At 33.5% G+C, this 21843-nt stretch overlaps 1 protein-coding gene across 1 annotated transcript in view; it reads right to left on the reverse strand.

Moving 5' to 3' along the window:
• The window catches only part of Elp1 (elongator complex protein 1), a 116947-nt gene that overhangs the window by 79766 nt on the left and 15338 nt on the right, over window positions 1–21843 (reverse strand). Inside the window, exon 5 of the mRNA XM_035351903.1 lies at window positions 6445–6525. Coding sequence (XP_035207794.1) covers window positions 6445–6525 — 81 coding nt within the window. The remainder of the gene's footprint in view (window positions 1–6444; window positions 6526–21843) is intronic.

Here is a 21843-nt window from a genome sequence, read left to right on the forward strand (position 1 = left end):
CAATTGAATCTGATATCCTCAATAACATATGTTACATCATTTTACAACACCCATTGACTGGCAGATACTATACCCTAAAAAAAAAATCTAATTGAGTTGTTGCTGGGAAGTTTCTTGGAGAACCCTTATTAAAATCTTTGTGGATATTTTGTCTCCTGAAAAGCACACAGAGTATCCTCATTACCTTAAGTAATGAAATCTTAAAACTTGCAACCATGGTTGAAAAAATTAACGACATTTTTAGCACTCCTTAATTCCATATACATTTAAATTTTTTTTAAATGTATACAAATTTTGCATTTAATTTTTGGTTTAGAAAAATCATCAGTTTGAAAATTAAATGCTTCAACAAATTCTTTTCTTTTCATCTGTCTATCACAAAATCTTTAAGATCTTTTTTTATTAAATCTTTGGTCTCCCTAACATCAATAGTGTTGCAATAGCACTTACCTTGCACCTTGAAGAGCAAATTGCAAAGCTGACTAAATAAACTTGCACAACCTCCTAAAAGATTAAAAGAAAAATAATAAATTCCCTGTTCCTACGAACAGGGTACCAACTTAATAAAGCTTTGAAAAATCAGGACTTTGTTAATGCTGGAAGCTCAATTGTCATTCTCCTAGTCAAAAGTGAAGTATTATGGTTGATGCAATATTTCTATCGGAGTTATCTCAAATGTTCAATACACTAACAATTACCAGCCTTCAACCTTTTTCTCATAAAAGCCCTCTCCCGCTGAACAAAAATACAGCACAGATACCAGAGGGAAAAGGACTCCCTCTCAACCTGGCTGGTCTGAAATGACCTGCATGTATGATAGAGGGTTACTCACCATTCTTGCAGTTATGCATATTTCAGACACAAACTTGAATGTCAATATTCATTTTTTATGCATTCACTTCAAACTTAAATTCGTTTTCCCTGCCACAAGTTAGGTATTTAAATTATATAGCTCTTCAGCACAGACATCCAGGATATATCTCGCTCCAAAAATGCTATTACAGATTCTCTCCCATGCATTCAAAACATCGATGTGAATGTAACACTGGATATCATTCTTATTGCTCACACGCAAGCCAGAGATGATGAGTTAAAATGTTGCAGTGAAGATCCAAACTGTTCACTAAAATTACAACTTACTGTAGGCTTACAAACAGTGAGTGACACTTCTAATAACAAACTTCAACATTGCATAACACTTGACTTCAGAGAGAAAAAAACATTTCTGACTCTTCCCGCTGTCTATCACACTCAGGAAGCATATTTAAGAAGGATTAATCTGGTTGTCCAAGTTAAAGGTTGCTGCCATTTGTACTCATTCCTTCATCATGTGCCAACATTCCAAAATCAACCAGCATATGCACAGTCCTTTGCAAAAGACCTACATGACATCTGAAAAATTTGACCCTATCCATATAGACATCACTGGCCTTCTACCTCCATCTGAAGGTTACAAATACCAACTTAAAACTGCTGAGAGATTTACTTAATGGCCCAAAGGTTTTCTCATAAAAGACATCTCTGCTGAATCTGTGGCTTGATAATTCACCTCTGGTTGGATTGCACAATTTGATGTGCCATCATTTATAATCCATACAGGGATCACAGTTTCACCTTCTCGTTTCTTTAATATCTATGCTAGGAATATGGCGAATTTGCACTTCACTGTATAATCCTTCTGCAAATAGCCTGAAGAATTTTCATTGTGGCCTAAAGGCAGCCTTCATGTATCATAATAACATTTGCTGGACTACATCACTTATTCTTGTGCTTCTTGATCTAAGTTCTTCCTTCAAGCAAGACCTGAAAAGTATATCTGATGAACTTGTTTATGGTATGATGCTTTAACTACCATCTGAGTTCTTTCAACCATCCCCTGCTCGAGTCACAACATCGTCCTTCCTACAGATTTTCTGAGAAGTGATGAAAATGCTGCCTCTAAATCATAAATCATGCATGACACAACACATCTATCTTGTTTGTGCTTTCTGCATGGAGAACTTGCTCTCATATTTTTGTCCATAACAATGAGAAAAACCTCTGTTCACTCCTCCAAACAAAGGTCTCTTCAAAATTTGTCCATGCAGTAAACATTTCACCGTTCTCGTGCATGATAAGGAAACAATCCTACAAATCGATGGGCTGAAGCCTGCAGTCTTAGAAGCTTTGATTCCTCCTGCTTTATCCTAGTACTCCACCACTTGTCACCCTTTGGGGAAGACATACATCAACACAGTATATTTATAACTTTCTTCGTACCTTCAGCATTTGGAGAGGAATACCCTGGAGAACACTTAAGTAGTAGCCCAATCCAAGAGATGGTGCTACCAGCTTTCTCCATCTCATTTAGCAGATGAGAGTATTTGAAACTGACCCATGACAGTTTATTTCTCGCAGATGCAAGTGAAGCATCAAACTGATCTTGCTCTGGTCATGGAATATAGTTGACTTTCCTGCAAATTTGCATACATGTTACTAATGTGGATTCCGGTTGTGATCACTCTTCGATTGCATTAAATGACTCACATCTTATTTCTTTTATCTGTATATATGCACTAAACTAATATATTTTCTAATCTACTTAAAATAGTGGACGTAAAAATCAGGTATGCCATCTTTATCCTTGGAAGAATACACATCTCTGTGGAATGGTGACCCTACAATTTCCCTACTATGGTAAATTACTATAAATCTAACATATGACTGCTTTTAAGATGCACCCTGTAATTTGAATTCCATAAACAGAAAAAAAAAGACTTTTATTTTAAGAAAATAAAATAAGTAAAATAAATAAAACATCAAAATACATTTAGCAAATATTCTTGGGGATCAACATTTATTTATTATCAATAATATTATTTAAATTTAAATTAGTAATTTGAAAAAAATATGATTTTTAAAATTATTAGTAAAGGGGAAAAGTGTGTGATTCAAAAATGCCTTGATTCAAAGATGTATGCTATATTTAGCAACGCTTAAAAAAAATGTTTGTCTTAGGTTCAAAGAACTATGGTACTGTTGCTGTTTAAGAAAAAAAATTAATTATTTAAAACAGTTAGCTAATGTACATCATATTTTCCACAGTATATAAAACACTACATGAAAATATGAGCAATAAATCTGGTTACAATTTTAGGAAAAACTGTGTTTTTTTACCATTTTTAGATATAAAGAATTACCTGATGGTACTTTTAAAATCACTAGTACCAAACATATAACTTATCTTACTCATACCTCAAAAGAAAATTCATATTTTTCTAAACTGATTGGTGAAATCTCACAAAATCATAGCAGCCAGCTATGAATTAAGCACATTTTTTAGCTAATTCCTTTACATGCTGAAAAGTATTACAATAACTGTAATTAACACAGCAAGAAATGAAAAGTATTGTGCCTACATTATTATTAAAATTTATTCTCACTTAAATAGAAATGAAAACTTTTGTTAATTTTCTATAACTGAAATATCAGAATTAAGTCCAATTTGCATTTTATTTTTTTTAATCAAGGCCACAGATAAGAAACAAGAAATTTACTCAAACTGTAGTTAGCACGAAACTGCTTATACAATTTATTGGCCAAAATTAGTTAAGGAAAAAGAAAGTTACTCACCAAAATGTCACAAATCTGTCAATTCAACAGTTCCCTCCTTATATCAGAATAATATACGTAAATACTTGATTATAATCTAGAATGCATAATGCTTTTTCTTATAACAGAACTCCCAAGCTAATTTTGAATAACTAACAAGCAACCCAAGAGAGTAATGCAACACCACGGTACTTAGGTCAAATTGAAAATTTACTCACCCTTAATTGAAAATTTAGGTAGGCATTTATGAATAAATACAAGGAAGTAACTAGTAAAAGGAATATGTAAATAATGATTAATGATCATGTGCAATAATGAATTTTAGCCGTATCTAAATTGAATGAAGAATTTTTTTTTTTTGAATAATTATATTATATATAGGAAGAAGGAAGAAATGATGATGGTTGCAAAGTTGCTAAAAGTTCAGCGACTGGTAAGAAAATGCCAGGCCATCTGGGAAAGTGTCATGCGAGCTGGTGATAAAAGCTGAAAGCATAAAGATGTAAAGCAAGACATAACTAAAATAATTGAGAGGTTAGTGCGAATCTTTGGTTCCAAAATATTAGACCTTAAGTTACAGTGCTATTACCATGTTAACTACATTACAATGCATACAAAATTATACCATATAATAGAGGAGACACACAGCGAGAAATGAATCAAATATATAAGAATGATACAATTATACGTAGAATACTAATTAAGGAAAAATTAGTAAACAGGACGGCCATGGGCCCTCAATAGTTTGCTAGGTAATTTTAGAATTGTGATTGCATACAAGAATTCATCAAGTGATGGATGTAATCTGCATACATTTAAAAGGAACCAAAAAAATGTTTTCAAATATATTAAACAGCATAAACAGCTTATCAATGGCATGTTCAGCAGATATAAGTTCAGGCATTTGAATAACTAACAGTGAGCAAAAAAAAGAGAAAAAAGATGCCATTTATTAACCAAGTAGATTTTACCCATTTGTCAGATTTACTTTTAAAATAAGTCTCCTAGAGAGACACCACCACAGGAATAAAGTTTTTTTTATTTATGCATCATATTTCATTATTTTTTAACAACAGCAAGAGCTCAAATTCAGAAAAATAGTAAAATTCATAAAAGTATGCAAACGGAAAATAAAATACCTGTACTCTAAATAATTAGTAAAATAAAAAAAAAAATAAAATAAAATAAATAATAAAAAAAACCCTGCATGAATACCCTTTCTTAAAAAAAATCTGTAGAAAAAAATCAGAAATCTAAAGACAATAACTTAAATACAGTCAAAAGTCGTTAATTCGGACACCCATAATTCGGAATGATCTATAATCCGGACCTCAAAGCTAAAAACTTTCTGCGCATGCGCCGCGTTGACATATGCGCATAGGCGTTTACGCCTGCGCGTAAGACCTCTTATGACTGCGCATTTGCGTGTGCGCAAGTGCAGAATACGTATACGTTTTCGCGTGCGCGTTTTATGTATAACGGACGGTGTAAGTTAAAATTATCTAATTATCTATTTCAGTTAATGTTGATGATTGCGTTGTTCCTTAATTTTCGAATTGGATCCCGCTTATTATTTTTTGCAGACTGTAAGAGCAATACTATAAAAGTAAACTTGAACTTTCGATTATGTCAAATAGAATTTTTGATTCTGGAGCTCCCAAAGGATCGTACAAAACGAAAGTATGTTTCGATGTCCATCAAACAAAAAGTGGAATTGCTGCAAAAAATGGATAAAGACATGAAGAATGTGACAGATAGGTTAGTGAAAACGAAAAAATTTTGATTGACAAGCTAGTCAGTATTCTCGGCACAGCAATTAATGGGACTTGAACAGTGGAACTTTGTAAGTGAACAAAAAATTATGTCTGTTTATAGAATTAAAGAGAAAGTATTATCACATAAAACGAAGCAACTTAAACAACTTACATTGAAAGAAATGTTTAATAAAGTAAACAAATAAATATTAAGCTTTTTTTTTTTGTAAATTTTGATACCCTTTAGATCATAATTGTTCTTTATTTCATAAATTACGGTTTCATATTTTTAATTTTAGAATTTCTGCATGCCATCTTACGCGATTTAAACTGATGATCTATAATCCGGAATCGCCGAAGTCCCGACGAGTCCGGATTAACAACTTTTGACTGTATAAAAGAAAAAAAGAAGCTGCATTTTACATTTGGAAAAACGTACAGACATTGGTTATTCTGATAATCACAAACAAATACATCTCAAATAGAATAGAAAATCAAAGAATTATAATATCCATATGCTGTTTTGAAATACAATTGATAATACTGTAATTCTTTTACACAGTATAGTATACTTTATAGTACTCCTTTTACACAGTACTACTGCTGCATTATATTATGTGTCCCTTAAGTCATTCATACTTTATATGATATTTTAGTTAAATAATATCTTGAAATTAAAGCTAGACTTGATACATTATACAGAAATTATTCATATATATATATATATATGTCTGTGTGTGTGTGCCTGAGGGGTATGTGTATAAATATTTTAAACAGTACATGTGATACAGAATACAGAGAAAGATGGTGTAGAATTCTATAAATAGAACTTTCTCACAACCCTACACATACACATCAAAGGGAGGGGGGAACTTCAGCCTTTTTGCATTAGAAGAACTATCACAATATTCCTTCCATAGACATCTCCTGAAGTACTAGATGTAACATAAATTTTAATTTCTTCATTATTGTTCCACTGCATAACTATACTGTATAACTTTTAATTTTCACAATGATTTTTTTTTTAATTTCTAAATCACATGATACTATTATAATCGTTTAGTTTAACAGAAAAAATACACAGATTAAAATATCTTACTTTCACCAAATTCATTACAATCAAGACTGTTTTCTGCTATAGCTTCGAAATCCTTTGTCAGCAAAATCAAAGTATTTGCTCCTAAAAGGAGAAAAATGAATCTAAATGAAATAAATATATATTTCAAAACACAAACATACAAGCAATTCTTAAATGAGGAATACAGATACTTTCAGGAGTACAGAATTACTACCAATTACAGACACATACTATACTGCTACATCTCAAAAAGCCAATATTTCTTGGAACGGAAATAAATCTACAGTTTTATGCATTGGTAAGAAAATTCAATGTAAACCTAGCTGCCTTCTTTTATCAAAGACATATTAATGCACTCATATACTCAGTAATTCAAAACTAAAAAATTCATTAATTTGAAAAGCATAAAGAATACCATGATGTGGTTTTCACAGAAATACATAGAAAGACAAGGAATTTTTTTAATAATGAAAGATTTATTACCAGAATAGTTATATTTTTTATCGACATGTGATGAATCCATTATCTCAGAAGTTCATATAGTGGTGCAGCACAGTTTGTAATACAGCTATGATTATTAATCTTCAAGATACCAGATGTCATCCATGATAAAGGTGGCCAGACCTGGTCCAACACTCTGCAAAAATTGCGAGACAGTTCAGCAGTAATTCCTGTCACATGATGATAAGCAGTTCTTTTCATTACAGCCAATAACATTGGTTAATCCTATGCACCTGCAGATTCAAGATGCGTCATAAGTGACAAGCTGCAAGGTCTCAAGACTTTCACTGCCATCTGTGCAGACATTTGTTGATGAGGATATGGTCATCAACAAATGTCGATCAGTGCACATGCAGAGGCTCTTCATTCTGCATAAATGTTACATTATGAAGCCCTTACATCTTTTCCAAAAGGGAATGCCTTTTAAAAGCGCTGCATAACATTTCACTCTAAAAATTTTCAAAACACTGCCCTGTCAACTTTCCCCCCAAAAAGGGGCTATTTATAATGAACTGCATCATCTTTGGCCTATATGAAAGGGTTTAAACAATTATGTGTGGGTTCTCTCTCACCCAGATGCAGCAATTATATGCATTTACATTTCCATTATGCAAAAAGGTGCACAGGATGCCTTGAAAAGCCTAATTTGCAATTTTATGATGTCTCTTGAAGTTAATTGGTTTCAGTTCCTGTATGTGATGGATTTTGTAATTCTTCTATAAAATGCTAGTTTCCAGGACTGCTATAACACAATCAGCTATAGGATAGAGAAGGAAGTCACTTTATATGGAAATTAAACTTTTTCAATTACTACCTTTTTTCTTCTTCTCTTTTTTTTTTTTTTTTTTTTTTTTTTTTTCCTCTTTCTTTTTGACAGATGCATTGTTTGTTCTGTGCTCTGTTCAGTTTTGCTTTACCCCACACACTGATTTTCATATAAAATTATTATTTCTCCTTTCACTTTTGCCAAAACTTTTCTTGTTCCTAAAGAAGATGGACCTATATCTACTCACCCTCAAAATCAATATAGAGTTTCATTCAAAATCTATGCCAGTCTAAGCTTGCATTTTTATTTAGCATTTTTGCATTTATAGGTTAGATAATTATATATTTCTCCATTTTGTGATTCACATAAAAATGCTTTTATACCAAATCTGGCTCTTTTACGTAGGATGTACTGGATCTATTTTGGATGACAGTTATAAAGCAATTCAACTTTCATTGTTAATCACCAGTTTTCTAGCATAATAAAATTTCCAAATTACCTAATCAAATTTCCTTAAGTAGGTCAAATTTTGTTGAGTTCTCAGCAAAATTGTAAAGAAGTTGTAAGAATAATACAAAAAAGACCAAGGTCAAAATATTTTTTGCCCAATGTGCTGCAAAATTAAGGAAATATATATATATTTCTTACTTTATGTATATATATACATAAAGTAAGAAATTTAGAACTAATTTTTCACAAAGATGAAAAATTGAAATTTATAGTTAATAAATTTCAAATAATCCTATAAATGGAAAAAAAAAAAAAAAAAAAATTTAAAAAATGTTAAACCAAAACTTTTCAAACAAGCAATACCCCAATGCAAAAATTTAAAGAAAAACGAACATAATAGAAGAGGAATTCAATCAACTTCAATGCCACTTCGTCAGAAGGAGGAACATTAAAATCCATTGAAATCTCTCTTCCATAAAAATCCTTGGTTTTCTGTATCCAGAATTAGGAGTTGAACCATTTCAATGTATTTTTAATTATATTAGTTCACCCGAAAATTCTGAACCCTCCGAAAGCAAGGGGGAAAACAACAAAGCAAATTCTAATTAGAATCTTGTACTTCAAGAGAATCCTAGTTAAAGAATGAAAACGTAAGTGAAATAATAAAATATTCGGTATACCAGAAAGTTCTATCCGTTTTATGACAAGAATTTTCGACACGTAAGTGCATGTTTATTTGGCGCAGGATCAGCTCTCTATTTTTATTTCCTAATGTATACATACTGATGTAGCAAATTAACAAAAACAAAGTTGATTCACGTTAGTGTTAAGTGTGAAGCGATAGTGTATTCATGGCTACTGATAAAGTTCATTTACGTCACTGTATTTTATACCAATTTTAACAAGGAAGAAATGCTACAGAAGCATGTAGAAATTTAATTAAAAGTGTTTGGTGAAGGTACAGTTTCTGACAGGACATGCAGAAGATGGTTCGAAAAATTTGAAACATGTGATTTCAACCTTTTGATAAGCCACGTTCTGGGTGACGATCTTTGACCAACGACGATGTTGTTAAGACTGCGTTGGAACAAGGTCCTTTTCTGAAAGCATTGGAGATTGCAGAAAGGCTTAATTCAGCTCAGCAAACCTTTTCGGACCATATTCAGAAGATAGGATTGGTGTGGAAATATTCAAGATGGGTGCCACATGAATTAGGTCAGAAGAATTTGAATGATTGAGTCGTCATATGCAAATCTCTACTTGCTTGGAACAAAATCAAGACCTTCTTGAGCTGGATATAACTGGGAATGAAAAGTGGATTAACTACGGAAACATCATAAGGAAAAGGGCATATTGTGAACCCAGAAAACCAAGCCCTTCTACTTGTAAACCAAATTTGACTCTAAATAAGAGAATAGTGGGACATTCGAACACAAATACATTATGAGCTTTTAAAACTGAATGAAAAGCTCAATTTGGAGAAGAATTGTCAGCAACTACACAGTTTAAAAACAGCAGTTCAAGAAAAGAGGATGGCGATGTTCAATAGGAAGGACATCATACTGCATAATGATAATGCCAGGCCAAATACTGCGTTGGGGACTCGTAAAAAAAATCGCAGAACAAGGCTGGGAAATTCTGTCGCACCCACCACATTCTCCGAACTTAGAAATTTCCAATTATAACTTGTTTTTGTCCCTATAAAAATTTTTGAAGGGCAAAAAATTCAAAAATGAAGAATATATCAAACAAGTACTGGCTTAATTTTTCGTATCAAAAGTTACAACATTTTTCAAAAATGGGATATACAAATTGCCCTCATGGTGGCAAGAAGCATTAATAATAATGACAATAATATTTTTTATTAAAGTTTTTAGATGGTAAGAAAAATTTGTATTTTGTTTTATTCCGAAAACGGACAGAACTTTCCAGTAGACTGAATACTTCAGTGAAAATTCAAATCAAAATTTTACCTTTAAACAAATAGAATATAATCCAAATAATTTAAAATGTCAGTGAAATGATAAAACTTTAGTGAAAATTTAATGATATGATAAAAATAACTTTATGATAAAATTTTAGCGAAAATTTTGATTTGAATTTTTCACTGAAATATCTTATTATTTCACTTACATTTTCATTCTTTAACTAGAATTCTCTTAATTTTAAGCATAAGATTCTAATTAGAAATTACTTTCCCCCTTCTGTTTTTTCCCCTTCCGAAAAGGAAGGGCCAGAATTTTCGGGTGAACTATTATAATTAAAATACATCGAAATGGTTCACGGGTAATTCTGGATACAGAAAACCAAGGATTTCTATGGAAGAGAGATTTCAATTGATTTCAACATTCCTTCTCCTGATGAAGTGGCATTGAAATTGATTGAATTCCTCTTCTATTATGTTCATTTTTCTTTAAATTTTTGAATTGGGATATTGCTTGTTTGAAAAGTTTTGGTTTTAACATTTTTTAAATTCTTTTTTCCATTTATAGATTATTTGAAATTTATTAACTATGAATTTCAATTTTTGGTCTTTTTGAAAAGTTAGTTCTAAATTTTTTATTTTGTCTTTACTTATAATTTTTCAGCAGCTTGATGTGCAAAAATACTAGGCATGTTTATATTTCGTTTTTAAAAAATTGTTTTGTAATTATATATATATATATATATATATATATATATATATTATGTATAATCCCCAAAGCATTACTATTATAACTATAATTGGAGTTGTTTCCTCTACTGAAGACTGAGATTAGAATCTGCGTAATCTGGATTAAAAAATGTTTTTTTTGCAGACATTTTGCAGTTAAACAAAAGAAAGAAATCTATTTAATGACATTTTTAAATAAACTCAGGTATTTTATATTTATTTAGCAGCATAAATAAGTAAAAAGTATGTGCATTAAATTTTGTGATCGTACTATCACAAATACTAGAATTAGTTTCAGGATTATGTTAGAGAAATTGCCTGAAATTTGAACGTATTATTAACTAATAAAAAATAAATTTAAAGGGAAGAAGCAACATTAAATAATACGAATAACAGTAAAACAAAGTTAATTACTTAAAAACTGAATTACAATATTCAACGAAATTTTGGCAAATATAGTTATATTAGCCTAGATTACTAATTATTATTTTTTTATTTTACTGCAAAATGACAAATAAGGCATTTATTAAAATGGAAAAAAAAAAGTTTAAAAGATTTTGCGGTAAAATCCTAGTATATGCTACAACCTTGGCACGATTTTGAAAATTGTCGCCAACCATCTTAACCCTTTAACTGTCGAGTTATTTTGATGATTTGGGTACACAAATTGTCAATTTTTTTTATTGGAAAAATCAAATGTTTAGTACAAAATAAAATATACTTAAGTAGTTAAAAATTGATATTTTGAAGTACATGGGTAAAATTTTTAAAGTTTTGTAGCCACTGCGTTTTTGCTTGAGGCGGCTGCCACTCAACATGGCAGTTGTAAAGTTCGCTTCAAGAGGAGAATTATTTTCTAAAAAAGAAAAAAAAAAAAAAAAAAAAAAAAAAAACTTATTTTCTAAAAAATAAATAAATTTAAAAAATAAATAAAAGTGAATACCTATTAGTAGTTTAGTAATTCAGTCTTGTGTGGTACAACTGGAAACACTTTTCCAAGCACAAACCAACTCCACAATCCCTACACCAGAATCGTGTTTCCTTCCTTATCTTTTTCCCATTTTTATCCTTTTTCGAACAACACACTTTGCACTGTCTTGTAGGCTCACATTTCACAGGAGTAGGAGGAATATAGGAAATAAAATGTCGTTCAGTAAGACGGGCAGGGTTATCTATTGTAGGTGGTCTGCCAATATTCTTTTGTCCAGAAGCTGCATCATCATATTTATGTAAAAGCTCTTCTACAACTTGGATTCGAAATTCTAAAAATGTAATATGTTTCCCAACTCAATTTTTATAGAGTAGATATGAGTTCCAAAGTACCTTGTCTAGTAAATGTAAAAACATCTTTTTATAATATTTTTTCTGACGTTTTCGGATTGTTGGATGAAACGAAATTTCCTGATCACAGTGATCTACACCAACCATAGATAGACTGTACTCAGAAAGAATCTTTGGCTTGAGTATATCTTCATTTTTTTTATTTTTGAGGCTGACCATGTAAGTGTCATGAATACTGCTCATCAGACACACTTCTTCGGTTGAAGAATCCAAATCATCTATATAACGTTTCAAAGAACTGGACGCCATTTTACAACAAAAAGATCCCGTGCACTTTGAACCAAAGAACTTATAATCTCTAACCTTTGAAATCTTCTGTTAAGTGCTGTCATCTATTGAACTGAGCAAGATACAGATATACTTTTCCCAAGATACAGTCGGGTTTGACAAAGAAATGAAGCCGAAATAAATGTCTCCCGATATATATTCGGGTATAACAATACGATGCACTCCAAAAAAAATTACCCGAGTAACACTCGGGCGTGACATTTTCGAACACCAGTGCTGTGCCCGAGATTATCTCGGGTATGACAGTTAAAAGGATAACGTCGCCAAATCCCGTATGTACCATACATGAAGGTTAGAATAGAGTGGTATACAATACTAGGATTAAACCGATTTTGTTTTATACGTGAACAGGACGATATTTTCTTTAGTTTAACATGCACTTCACATGCGCATGCAAATCTCTCAATTCTCAAGGTTACTGGAAACCAAAGTTCCTCGAAACTTGCTTTGTCTTTCTAAAAGAAAATTTGATTGGAGCTGCGAAAACTGGCTCTACGCCAGCTGACCGAATGACGCTAAAGCGGTACATAATTCCCCAAAATAGTGATCGCTTCCAACGTGGGCGCAAAACTCGCTTTTTTGGGGGGATCGCCATATGAAATTCCCTGATTTTTCCAGATTTTGACTGATATACTTAAATTCCCTGACTATTTTGGCCAATTTTTTAACTCTCTGGCTTTTTCTGGTTTTCACAGTAGTGTGGCAACCCTGTGATCATTATGCACAATGTCGCAATAAATACATATAGCAGTATAGAATGTATATGAAAACTAAAATGCTATGTTAAACTCATTGCTTTTTCAGGAATGAATACACATATATGGCAATAAATCTGTCTCAACGATAACATGATACCTTGCGAAAACATACAGCAGATAATGAAAAAGCAAATATAGACTGTTAGTACAGTCAAATACTGAAAATCCGCTGACTTGAAATCCACTAACTCCTGCAATTAGCATTGCCTCTCAAAATATAAACATTCAGTTTATAGGTTCCGGAAACCGCAACATGGAGTACGAAATATCGAAGAAAAACTACTTAAAAAATAATGACATCATAATTACCGAATAATAATTAGTCATAACGAAAATACCAACTTATTGACATCATGAAGTATTTTTCCCTCTAATCTGCATTGAGGTAAAAAAGCAGGCGATTCATTCAACTCTTTCAAGTTCACAATTCATGTTGTACTTTCTGAGCTTATTTGACAAGATTGTTTAGTGCTGTCTTTTCTTTTATCCGGATATTTTGTGGATAAATTAAGAATATTTTAAATTTTAGCCCTTTTTAATACAATTACAGATAAGAAACTACTCGCAACGTTGAAAAACGTAAACACGTTGCATTGACGGTAGTGCAAATTCTGCAAAAGATGGAGACAGGTGTTACTACTCAGTTTATAGAAAAATTGTATGGAATTGCGACATGATTGTGCATAATATACGGGAAAATAAAAAAAAGCTGTTGAAATTTTACAGCAACAGTGATTCTAACACCGGAATTCGAAACCGGAAATCTTTGCATGAGGCAAAATAGGCAAACCTCGATGCTGTGTATATATAATAATGAATAATATAATGAATTTATATATGTAATAATAATTTAATGCATATAATAAGTTATTGCAATAATGTATATAATAATTTAATTAAATGTATCTAATACGTCTTATTTATTTTGCACTTTTAGTTTGAAAATTATGATTTATCTTTTTTGTCCTGAAATCCGCAAAATCCTAAAATCCGCACAATGTCTGGTTCCAAGCTTTGCGGATTTCTGGACTTATACTGTAGTTGTAAAGCAAAATGCAAACAAGTGGATTGGCTGAGAAGAAACAAGTATGGAAACAATATGAGATGTGACACAAAAGAAATGAGACTAATTGTATAGCTTGAAAACGGAGTTGGCAACAATTGTTTAGGTGACGTCATGGCACACATCTCCTCTATCCATGCGACCAGTTTCGACTTAACCAACCACAACAGTGGGGAGTACTGCGTCATTGAGTGAACATATGCAACTGCATTCTGCTGGAAAAATGTCTAATGTAAAAATCGAACAGTGAATCAACATCAAGTTTTTTGTGAAGCTTAAGAAATCAGCTCCGGAGGAAACATTTTAAATGTTAAGCAAGGCTTATGAAGATGAAACTTTGTCTCATGTGCATGTGTTTGAATGGGTTCAGGGGAAGGGACAGTGTGGAAGATGATGAACGTGCTGGGCACCTCTACCCAGCATATTTATCATGATTGAATGGGTTCCCAATGGTCACACTGTTAATCAATACTACTACACTGAAATATTAAAACGACTTCATGAAAAAAATTAGTGAAAAAAAGGCCACAGTTGTGGAGTGATGGATAGCTGTTGAACTAGGACAATACACCCGCTCACACGGCCCTATCTGTCAAGCAGGTTCTGACCAGCAAAAACATTACTGTGATGGGGAATCCTCCTCATTAACCTGATTTGGCTCCACACAATTTTTTTTTTTTTTTTTTTTTCTGTAAGTTAAATCTTAAAGGGAACTCATTTGACCTCAGCTGAAGAAGTTCAGGCAAAAATGGAGAATCTCCTGAAGGGCCTCCCAAAAACCTTGTTCCAGAACTGTTACCAGCAATGGCAGCACCAAATGCAGAAGTGTGTCAATGCTGAAGGGAACTACTTTGAAGATGATAATGTCACAGAGAACTGATTCTGTAAGTACAATGATTTACTGGACCAGTCTCTTTTTTTTTTTTTTTTTTGTCACACCTTGTATTTATACAGAGATAAGTCATAAAAAATTTTCCTGATATATGAATCTATAGCAGTCTATCTGTTAAATGAAAATAATGAAATTTCAGATATTGTTATTTGAAAGTACGAGGGCAATCCCAAAAAAAAAAGGTCTCCTATTTTTTGGGTACGTAGAGAAAGTTTTAATACAGTTGTTGGCAACACTGTTGTGAGTGGTGCCTTCTCCGCTACCACATAAGCATGCAGGTGCTTCGCTCGGATGCTCAGTCTTGGCTTGGCAGCCATTCGAAATGGAGCTCCCGATAAAGGTTACTGCCAAGTGCGAAGTGCGCTCAGTTATTCGATTTTTGAACACAAAAGGCGTTAAACCGGTTGAAATTCACCGCCTCTTGGCGGAAGTGTGTGGACAGTCGTGCATGGATGTCAAAAACATTTGCAAGTGGTGTAGAGAGTTTACAGCCGGTTGTACTGAAATTCATGACGAAGAAACGAGCGGGAGGCCGTCATTTGCCGGCGAGACAATTGCGAAAGTTGAGGAACTCATGCGTAAAGATCGGAGGATCACTCTAGATGCTCTCTGCATTTTGGTTCCTGAGGTTTCTAGAAGCACCATCCACAGGATTTTAACGAAAAAGTTTCAATATCGGAAGGTGTGTGCAAGATGGGTGCCGCGCATGCTGACAGAAGACCACAAACGGCAATGGGTTGATTCTTTCCACGAATTTCTTCGCCACTATGGAGACGAAAAGGACAACTTCTTGAACTCAATTGTCACAGGTGACGAAACCTGGGCATTCCACTTTACACCTGAGACAAAACAACAGTCACGCGAGTGGCGGCTTCCCTCTTCGCCCAAGCCACGAAAATTCAAGCAAACACAATCTGCCGGTAAAGTCATGGCAACTGTTTTGGGACAGGAAGGGGGTACTGTTGGTCGACTTTCTGCCTGCTGGGACAACAGTCAATGCTGACAGGTACTGTGAAACACTGAAGAAACTCAGAAGGGCAATTTAGAACCGGAGAAGAGGGATGTTGAGCAAGGGTGTATGCATTCTCCACAACAACGCCCGTCCTCACGTTGCCCGTCAAACCATCGATCTCCTGCAAAATTTTGGTTGGAACATCATTACACACCCACCCTACAATCCGGAGTTGGCACCCAGCGATTTCCACCTGTTCCCTAAGTTGATGGAGCATTTGTCTGGATGGCGGTTCTGCTCCGATGATGAGGTGAAAGATGAGGTTCAATGCTTCCTGAAGGGCATGGCGGCAAGCTGGTATGACATGGGCATTGTAAAACTGCCACAGCGTCTACAAAAATGCATTGACCGATATGACGATTATGTTGAAAACTAAAGCATTCTTCAATCTTTAAAGTGATGTAGCAATTATAGAAAATAAACGGTTCTTTGTATATCTAAAAATATAGGAGACCTTTTTTTTTGGGATTGCCCTCGTATATATGCTCGAAGTTGTGATGATTTAAAACAGTACAGCTCTCACAATTACAGCTACAGTGAATAAATTTTGAAATTTTCAAATAGCAACACCTATTTTTTATCTGCACAAATTGAAAATTGAAATTCCTGCACATTGAAAAATCATAAATGGCATAGGAACAATACATGTATGATGAAAATTGCCTATGTAAAACATTTGTAAAGAAGAGCACCGTAAAGGACCAATAACAGCACAAGATAGGAGAAGGGAAAGAACTTTTATTGGAATTACAAGTTTTCAATGTGTTCACCTCTGCAGACAACGTATTACATGAGGGAGATTGTTGACAACTATCTATGACGAATTTATCATTGCAGGAGGAATACGTATAACTTCGCGTTTTATGGCATGTCTCAATTCTAACAAATCTCACAGATTTGATGTACATCTTAGATTTCAGAAACTAGACCAGAGACAGAAATATAGTGAAACAGAACCAAAACCAGAAATCCATAGTGAGATTCAGGGATCACGGTGGCCACGAAACTGCAAAGTTACAGGAGTTAACGCTTATATCCAAAGTGCCATTGCAACACCTGCTGAACACGTGTGGCAATGTGTGGAGAAGCACTATCTTGCATCCATAGAATGTCATTAACACCATTTCACTCCTGCAATTCTGCAACATTGTTGTGTATCAAGCACTTGTGATCGAGCAAGTTTCATACTTGTGGAAGTGTTCCGAAGAAATATGGACTGAGAATGAGTGCGTTTGGTGATGTCACACCATATAATCATTTTAGCACTGTGTAAAGGTGCTAGTGGCAGATCATGAGGATTTCATTCAGCTCAGTGATCAGAGCTCTTGGTGTTTACATTCTTAGTTAAGGAGAAATGTGCCTCATCCATTCATAATAACCACAGCAACCACCTGCAATCTTCCTCATATCTGAAAAGATTTACACAGTCAATGTTTTTTGCTCATATCCAGGATGCAACAACTGAATAAAGTGAAACTGATAAAGAAATATCTGCATAACAAAGCAGCACAGGAGCTTGAGGACTGTGGTTTGTGGTACATCCAAACTGAAGGCGACACTTACTGCAACATGCAATGGGCCTGCAGTAATCATATCATACACTTCTTCAACAGGAACACATAGTCATCCAGATTGCGGTCAACCACATGCATATCCAGTTTCTTGAAACTTTTTTTTACCAAAGCTTGTACAGTTTTTATGAAGCATGGGCTTCATCCTAGTTTATGATTTCACCTATAAATTCACACTGCTTTGGCACCATTTTCCCCATTTAGATAAAATAGTTTTATGAATTCACCTCATTGTTTCCCTGTATGTGTCATCCTGTTAGGATGTTTGAACCTCTGATTGAAGAAATACTCTTCCCATACTGCTTATTAAAGGTTTTCCACAGGCAATGCTTTGCCCATGGTGTTCTGTGGCTGGTGCTTCTACTGCCTGTGCAATGTGCATTGATATGCAATTGCAATTTTGAATTAATGTGCAATGTGCATTGATGTACCTCCTCTGAGTTCATCGTTACTTATATTTCTCGTTATATTACATGATTACTTTTTGAATTTCTCAATATTGCAAAGAGTTGGTGCTACTAGTCCTACTTTCTTAACATTTTTTAAACTGAGATTTTCCACCTTGAATGGAAGACCTAACCACTTTGTAATTTCTATAATTTTGCCTTCTTTGGTTATTTCTGCATGCTTAAATGCTTTCATAATGTATTTAGAGTGTGGGTCTGAAGAAAGTGAGTTACATAACCAAGATTGCTTTTTTTTTTTTTTTTTTTTTTTTTTTTTTTTTTGACAAAGTAAGCAATAAAATAATCTGCAACAAATCATTTCAGTGCATTTTTGTCTGATGATCAAGAAACATAGTAAAGCTGTTTTCAAGGTAATGTTGGAAAACTATTTTTCAAAACGCTGTTTACATATTTTTAACAGTTCTTTTTATGCAGTTACTTATCTTAAGTACCTCAAGCAATACATTATATATACAGGGTGCACCGTAAATGTTGCAACAAACTTCAAAGGGGAGGTAGGACACATCATAAGGATTGATAATTGCAAAGGAGCCTATACCCGGAAATGACAGAGGTAAGTGGTAGCAGAGGTAGAAGATGGGAAAGGAAACAAGAGAATGATTAATTTTAACATTTATTGGACATGAATACAAATGGTGTTTCAACAGCTTGAATGTTACAACAGATGCTTGAAGTCTGCACCATCAGACGCCTAATATGCCTGACACCGATGGACCACTGATTGGCAAACATGTTCAAACACACCGGGAGTTTCTTTGATTGTAGCAGCTGTACAGGCAAGTATTGCCACAAGATCCATTTCAGACACAACAGGATCATCATACACGACACTTTTGATGGCTTCTCACAAAAAGAAATGAAGACTCGATAAATTCAATGAGTATGGGGTTCAGGAAACTGGTCCACCATGCCCAATCCATCAATGTGGAAATGAGCTGTTCAAATGGTTACAAACATCCAGTCCAAAATTAGTCCATGATTTATTTTTCTTTAATAATTTCTCCTTCTTTAATGACCCGTAGTCACACAAATTTTGATGCAGACATGCAAACAAACTGTGGTGTGGTTGATGTCTGTCAGGGAAGCATTTTCAATAAATGTGTGCAGCGCCTTTAGCTATTCCATACACTAAGTACATGTCTGCAAGCTCTCCGTTCAAATAGCAATCCATGGTCTTTGTACAGTGGCTACCACTTGAATAAGGCAATACTCACTTTCCACTAGCATTCTCCTGTAGAGCAACCCCCTGGAGGCATACAGTGATGTTTCTGGGCATGAGTTCCTATGCAATTCTTAATCCTTACGATGTGCCCTAGACATTTGTCACAACATTTATGGTACACCCTGTATTTACACAGAGAGAGTATTTTTAAATTTAAAATTTGGGTGCATTGCTGGGAAAACTAGAGATCAGTGAATGGGCTACTATATGCATGACCTCCAGTAGATCAATCAAAAAACACCTTACTGACAAAAATGTTTTGCATTTCTGAATTGAGGATAAAACATATGCTAATTTTCAGCAATTAAACAAAACTTTTTTTTTGGATCAGAAATTTGGAAAAAAAAAAAAAAAAAATCCAACCACAAAGTGGTTAAAGTTTGGGTACTGTCTGATTACCCACACCCCTAGTTTTAACATCTCGTAAAAATATAATTGTTTTGACATATGTTTTTGTATATACAGAATAGCAGCTAATTCACACATGCACATACTATACGTGTGCTTGAATGCACATGAATTTAGATGCTTTATATTTAACTGTAATTTTGCTGAAGAGTACTCAGTGGCTGTAATGTAAATGTTGGCCATACAGGCTTGTGCTTTTCATAAAAGAAAACACTTCTTTTTATTATCATCTGTGAACAACAGAACAGCATGTATAAGCAGTAAAGACAGCAAAACAAAAATGTTTTGCCGATTTGCAAAATTGATAACAAGTTGGTTGATGAATTTGCATCTGGTCATGGTAAACTTGTAAATTACCTGTTTTGTTTTCATGGAGAGGTGGATAATCAAAAAATACCAAACTTTGTAAAGAAAAAAAGAATGTGAATGTAAGACATGTTCAAAAATTCATTTTATGGTGTACCCAGTATTACAAGATGAAGTGTTTTCTTCATTCCACTTTCATAAAAACTGGTTAAATAAAAGGACTTCCAAAACAAAAGCTAAAAAAACCAGCTAAAAAACCTAAGCTTTTTAAAGTTTTAGCTAAAAAAACCAGCTCTTATGTCTTTCCATAAATGCTGTGAGAATCAAACCCATGAGGCAGGCACACACAAAAAGCAATTTCTCTTCTCCAACTGAACTGACACCTAAGAGAATCCCAATTACCAAACTGTTTATGCTGGTAATACAGCTTCAAAGGTTAACAGAATCAGAACAAATCAAATACTTTGAGAATGAAGTCTCATTTTCTTTGATTCATTTGACTACAAGATAAATACAGAGAAGTCCTGCTGAAAGCCTGTGCATTCATTTCAAATATGGTGCTTAAAATAGTAAACCTCAGCTTAGTCTCAAAAATGAACATATTATATACCAAACTTTTTATTTTTATAACCAACTGTAAAACAAACCATAATAAAACATTTTTCAGCATTTCCTTCATAATCACAGAAATTTCTGGACTCTAAAGCAGCTGGATGAGGAATATCCCAAAACAATAAATTTCCATTCATGCAACCTTCCAAAGTATTGTTGCGTGTGTGCGGGTTCGTTACGAATTGAATGCACAAGTCCGATGAAAAATGAACAAAATTTATTATTATCACAATAAATAAAACAAAATGCTTAAATTTCCTCAGATATTCGTACAGCATTACAATATCTCACAGTAGTTAATCTTTTAACTACTCAAACGTTCAACAGAACTTAATTCAAAACAGCTAGAGAAAGCTAATCCGTGAATTCGCTACAGTTAACAGGAGCAGTTTTCTAAACAAACTCTTAAAACAACAACTAATTAACAAATTGAGAGGTTTTCATGCCACATAAGCTTTTTAAATGCACGAGAATGTTCTAGCAATTTCTCAAAATCAAAAACAGATATTTATTTATTAAACGTTAAATGCACACGCTCTTGTATTTTTAATTTTCCCGGCTTAGATTTCTCCATCACGCGCTGTACTGCACGGGGAATAAAACAATTTAATTTATAATTCTACTAACATTAGCTATTTAAATACCAGATCGGTAACAATATCATTTGACACTGAATCAGAAACATTACACTATTTCCAAATCAACAGGCAAACAAATAACTTAAGTACATGTCTAAGTACTGAGTACATGTCTTACTTAAGCATTCTACAACCACTGCTAATACAGAGAATTATCTGATGAGTTTTTTGGATTTTTTTTTTTTTTTTTTAATCTTCTTCTTAAGAGCATGTCCCCAAGCATATGAAATTAAAAGTATAATAGATTGTTTATATATGAATTTCTTGTCTTAGCTTATTCCAAAAAGCATTTTTGGCCAAAAGCATTTCATGAAGACCATTAATGGTTCTTTTTTCATATTAAAGGTTTTCCACAGAAAGAAATTCAATGTTGCTTTTCGACATTAATTTCCTACTGAGTATAACAACTTAAAATCAACTTCATAATTCTCTTTTCAAATTATTTATTTAACTACAATTCTGAACATGTAAC

The sequence above is a fragment of the Stegodyphus dumicola genome, chromosome 2 (genome assembly GCF_044657685.1).
Source record: "Stegodyphus dumicola isolate Sdum_Otavi_A_Nest chromosome 2, ASM4465768v1".
NCBI lineage: Eukaryota > Metazoa > Arthropoda > Arachnida > Araneae > Eresidae > Stegodyphus > Stegodyphus dumicola.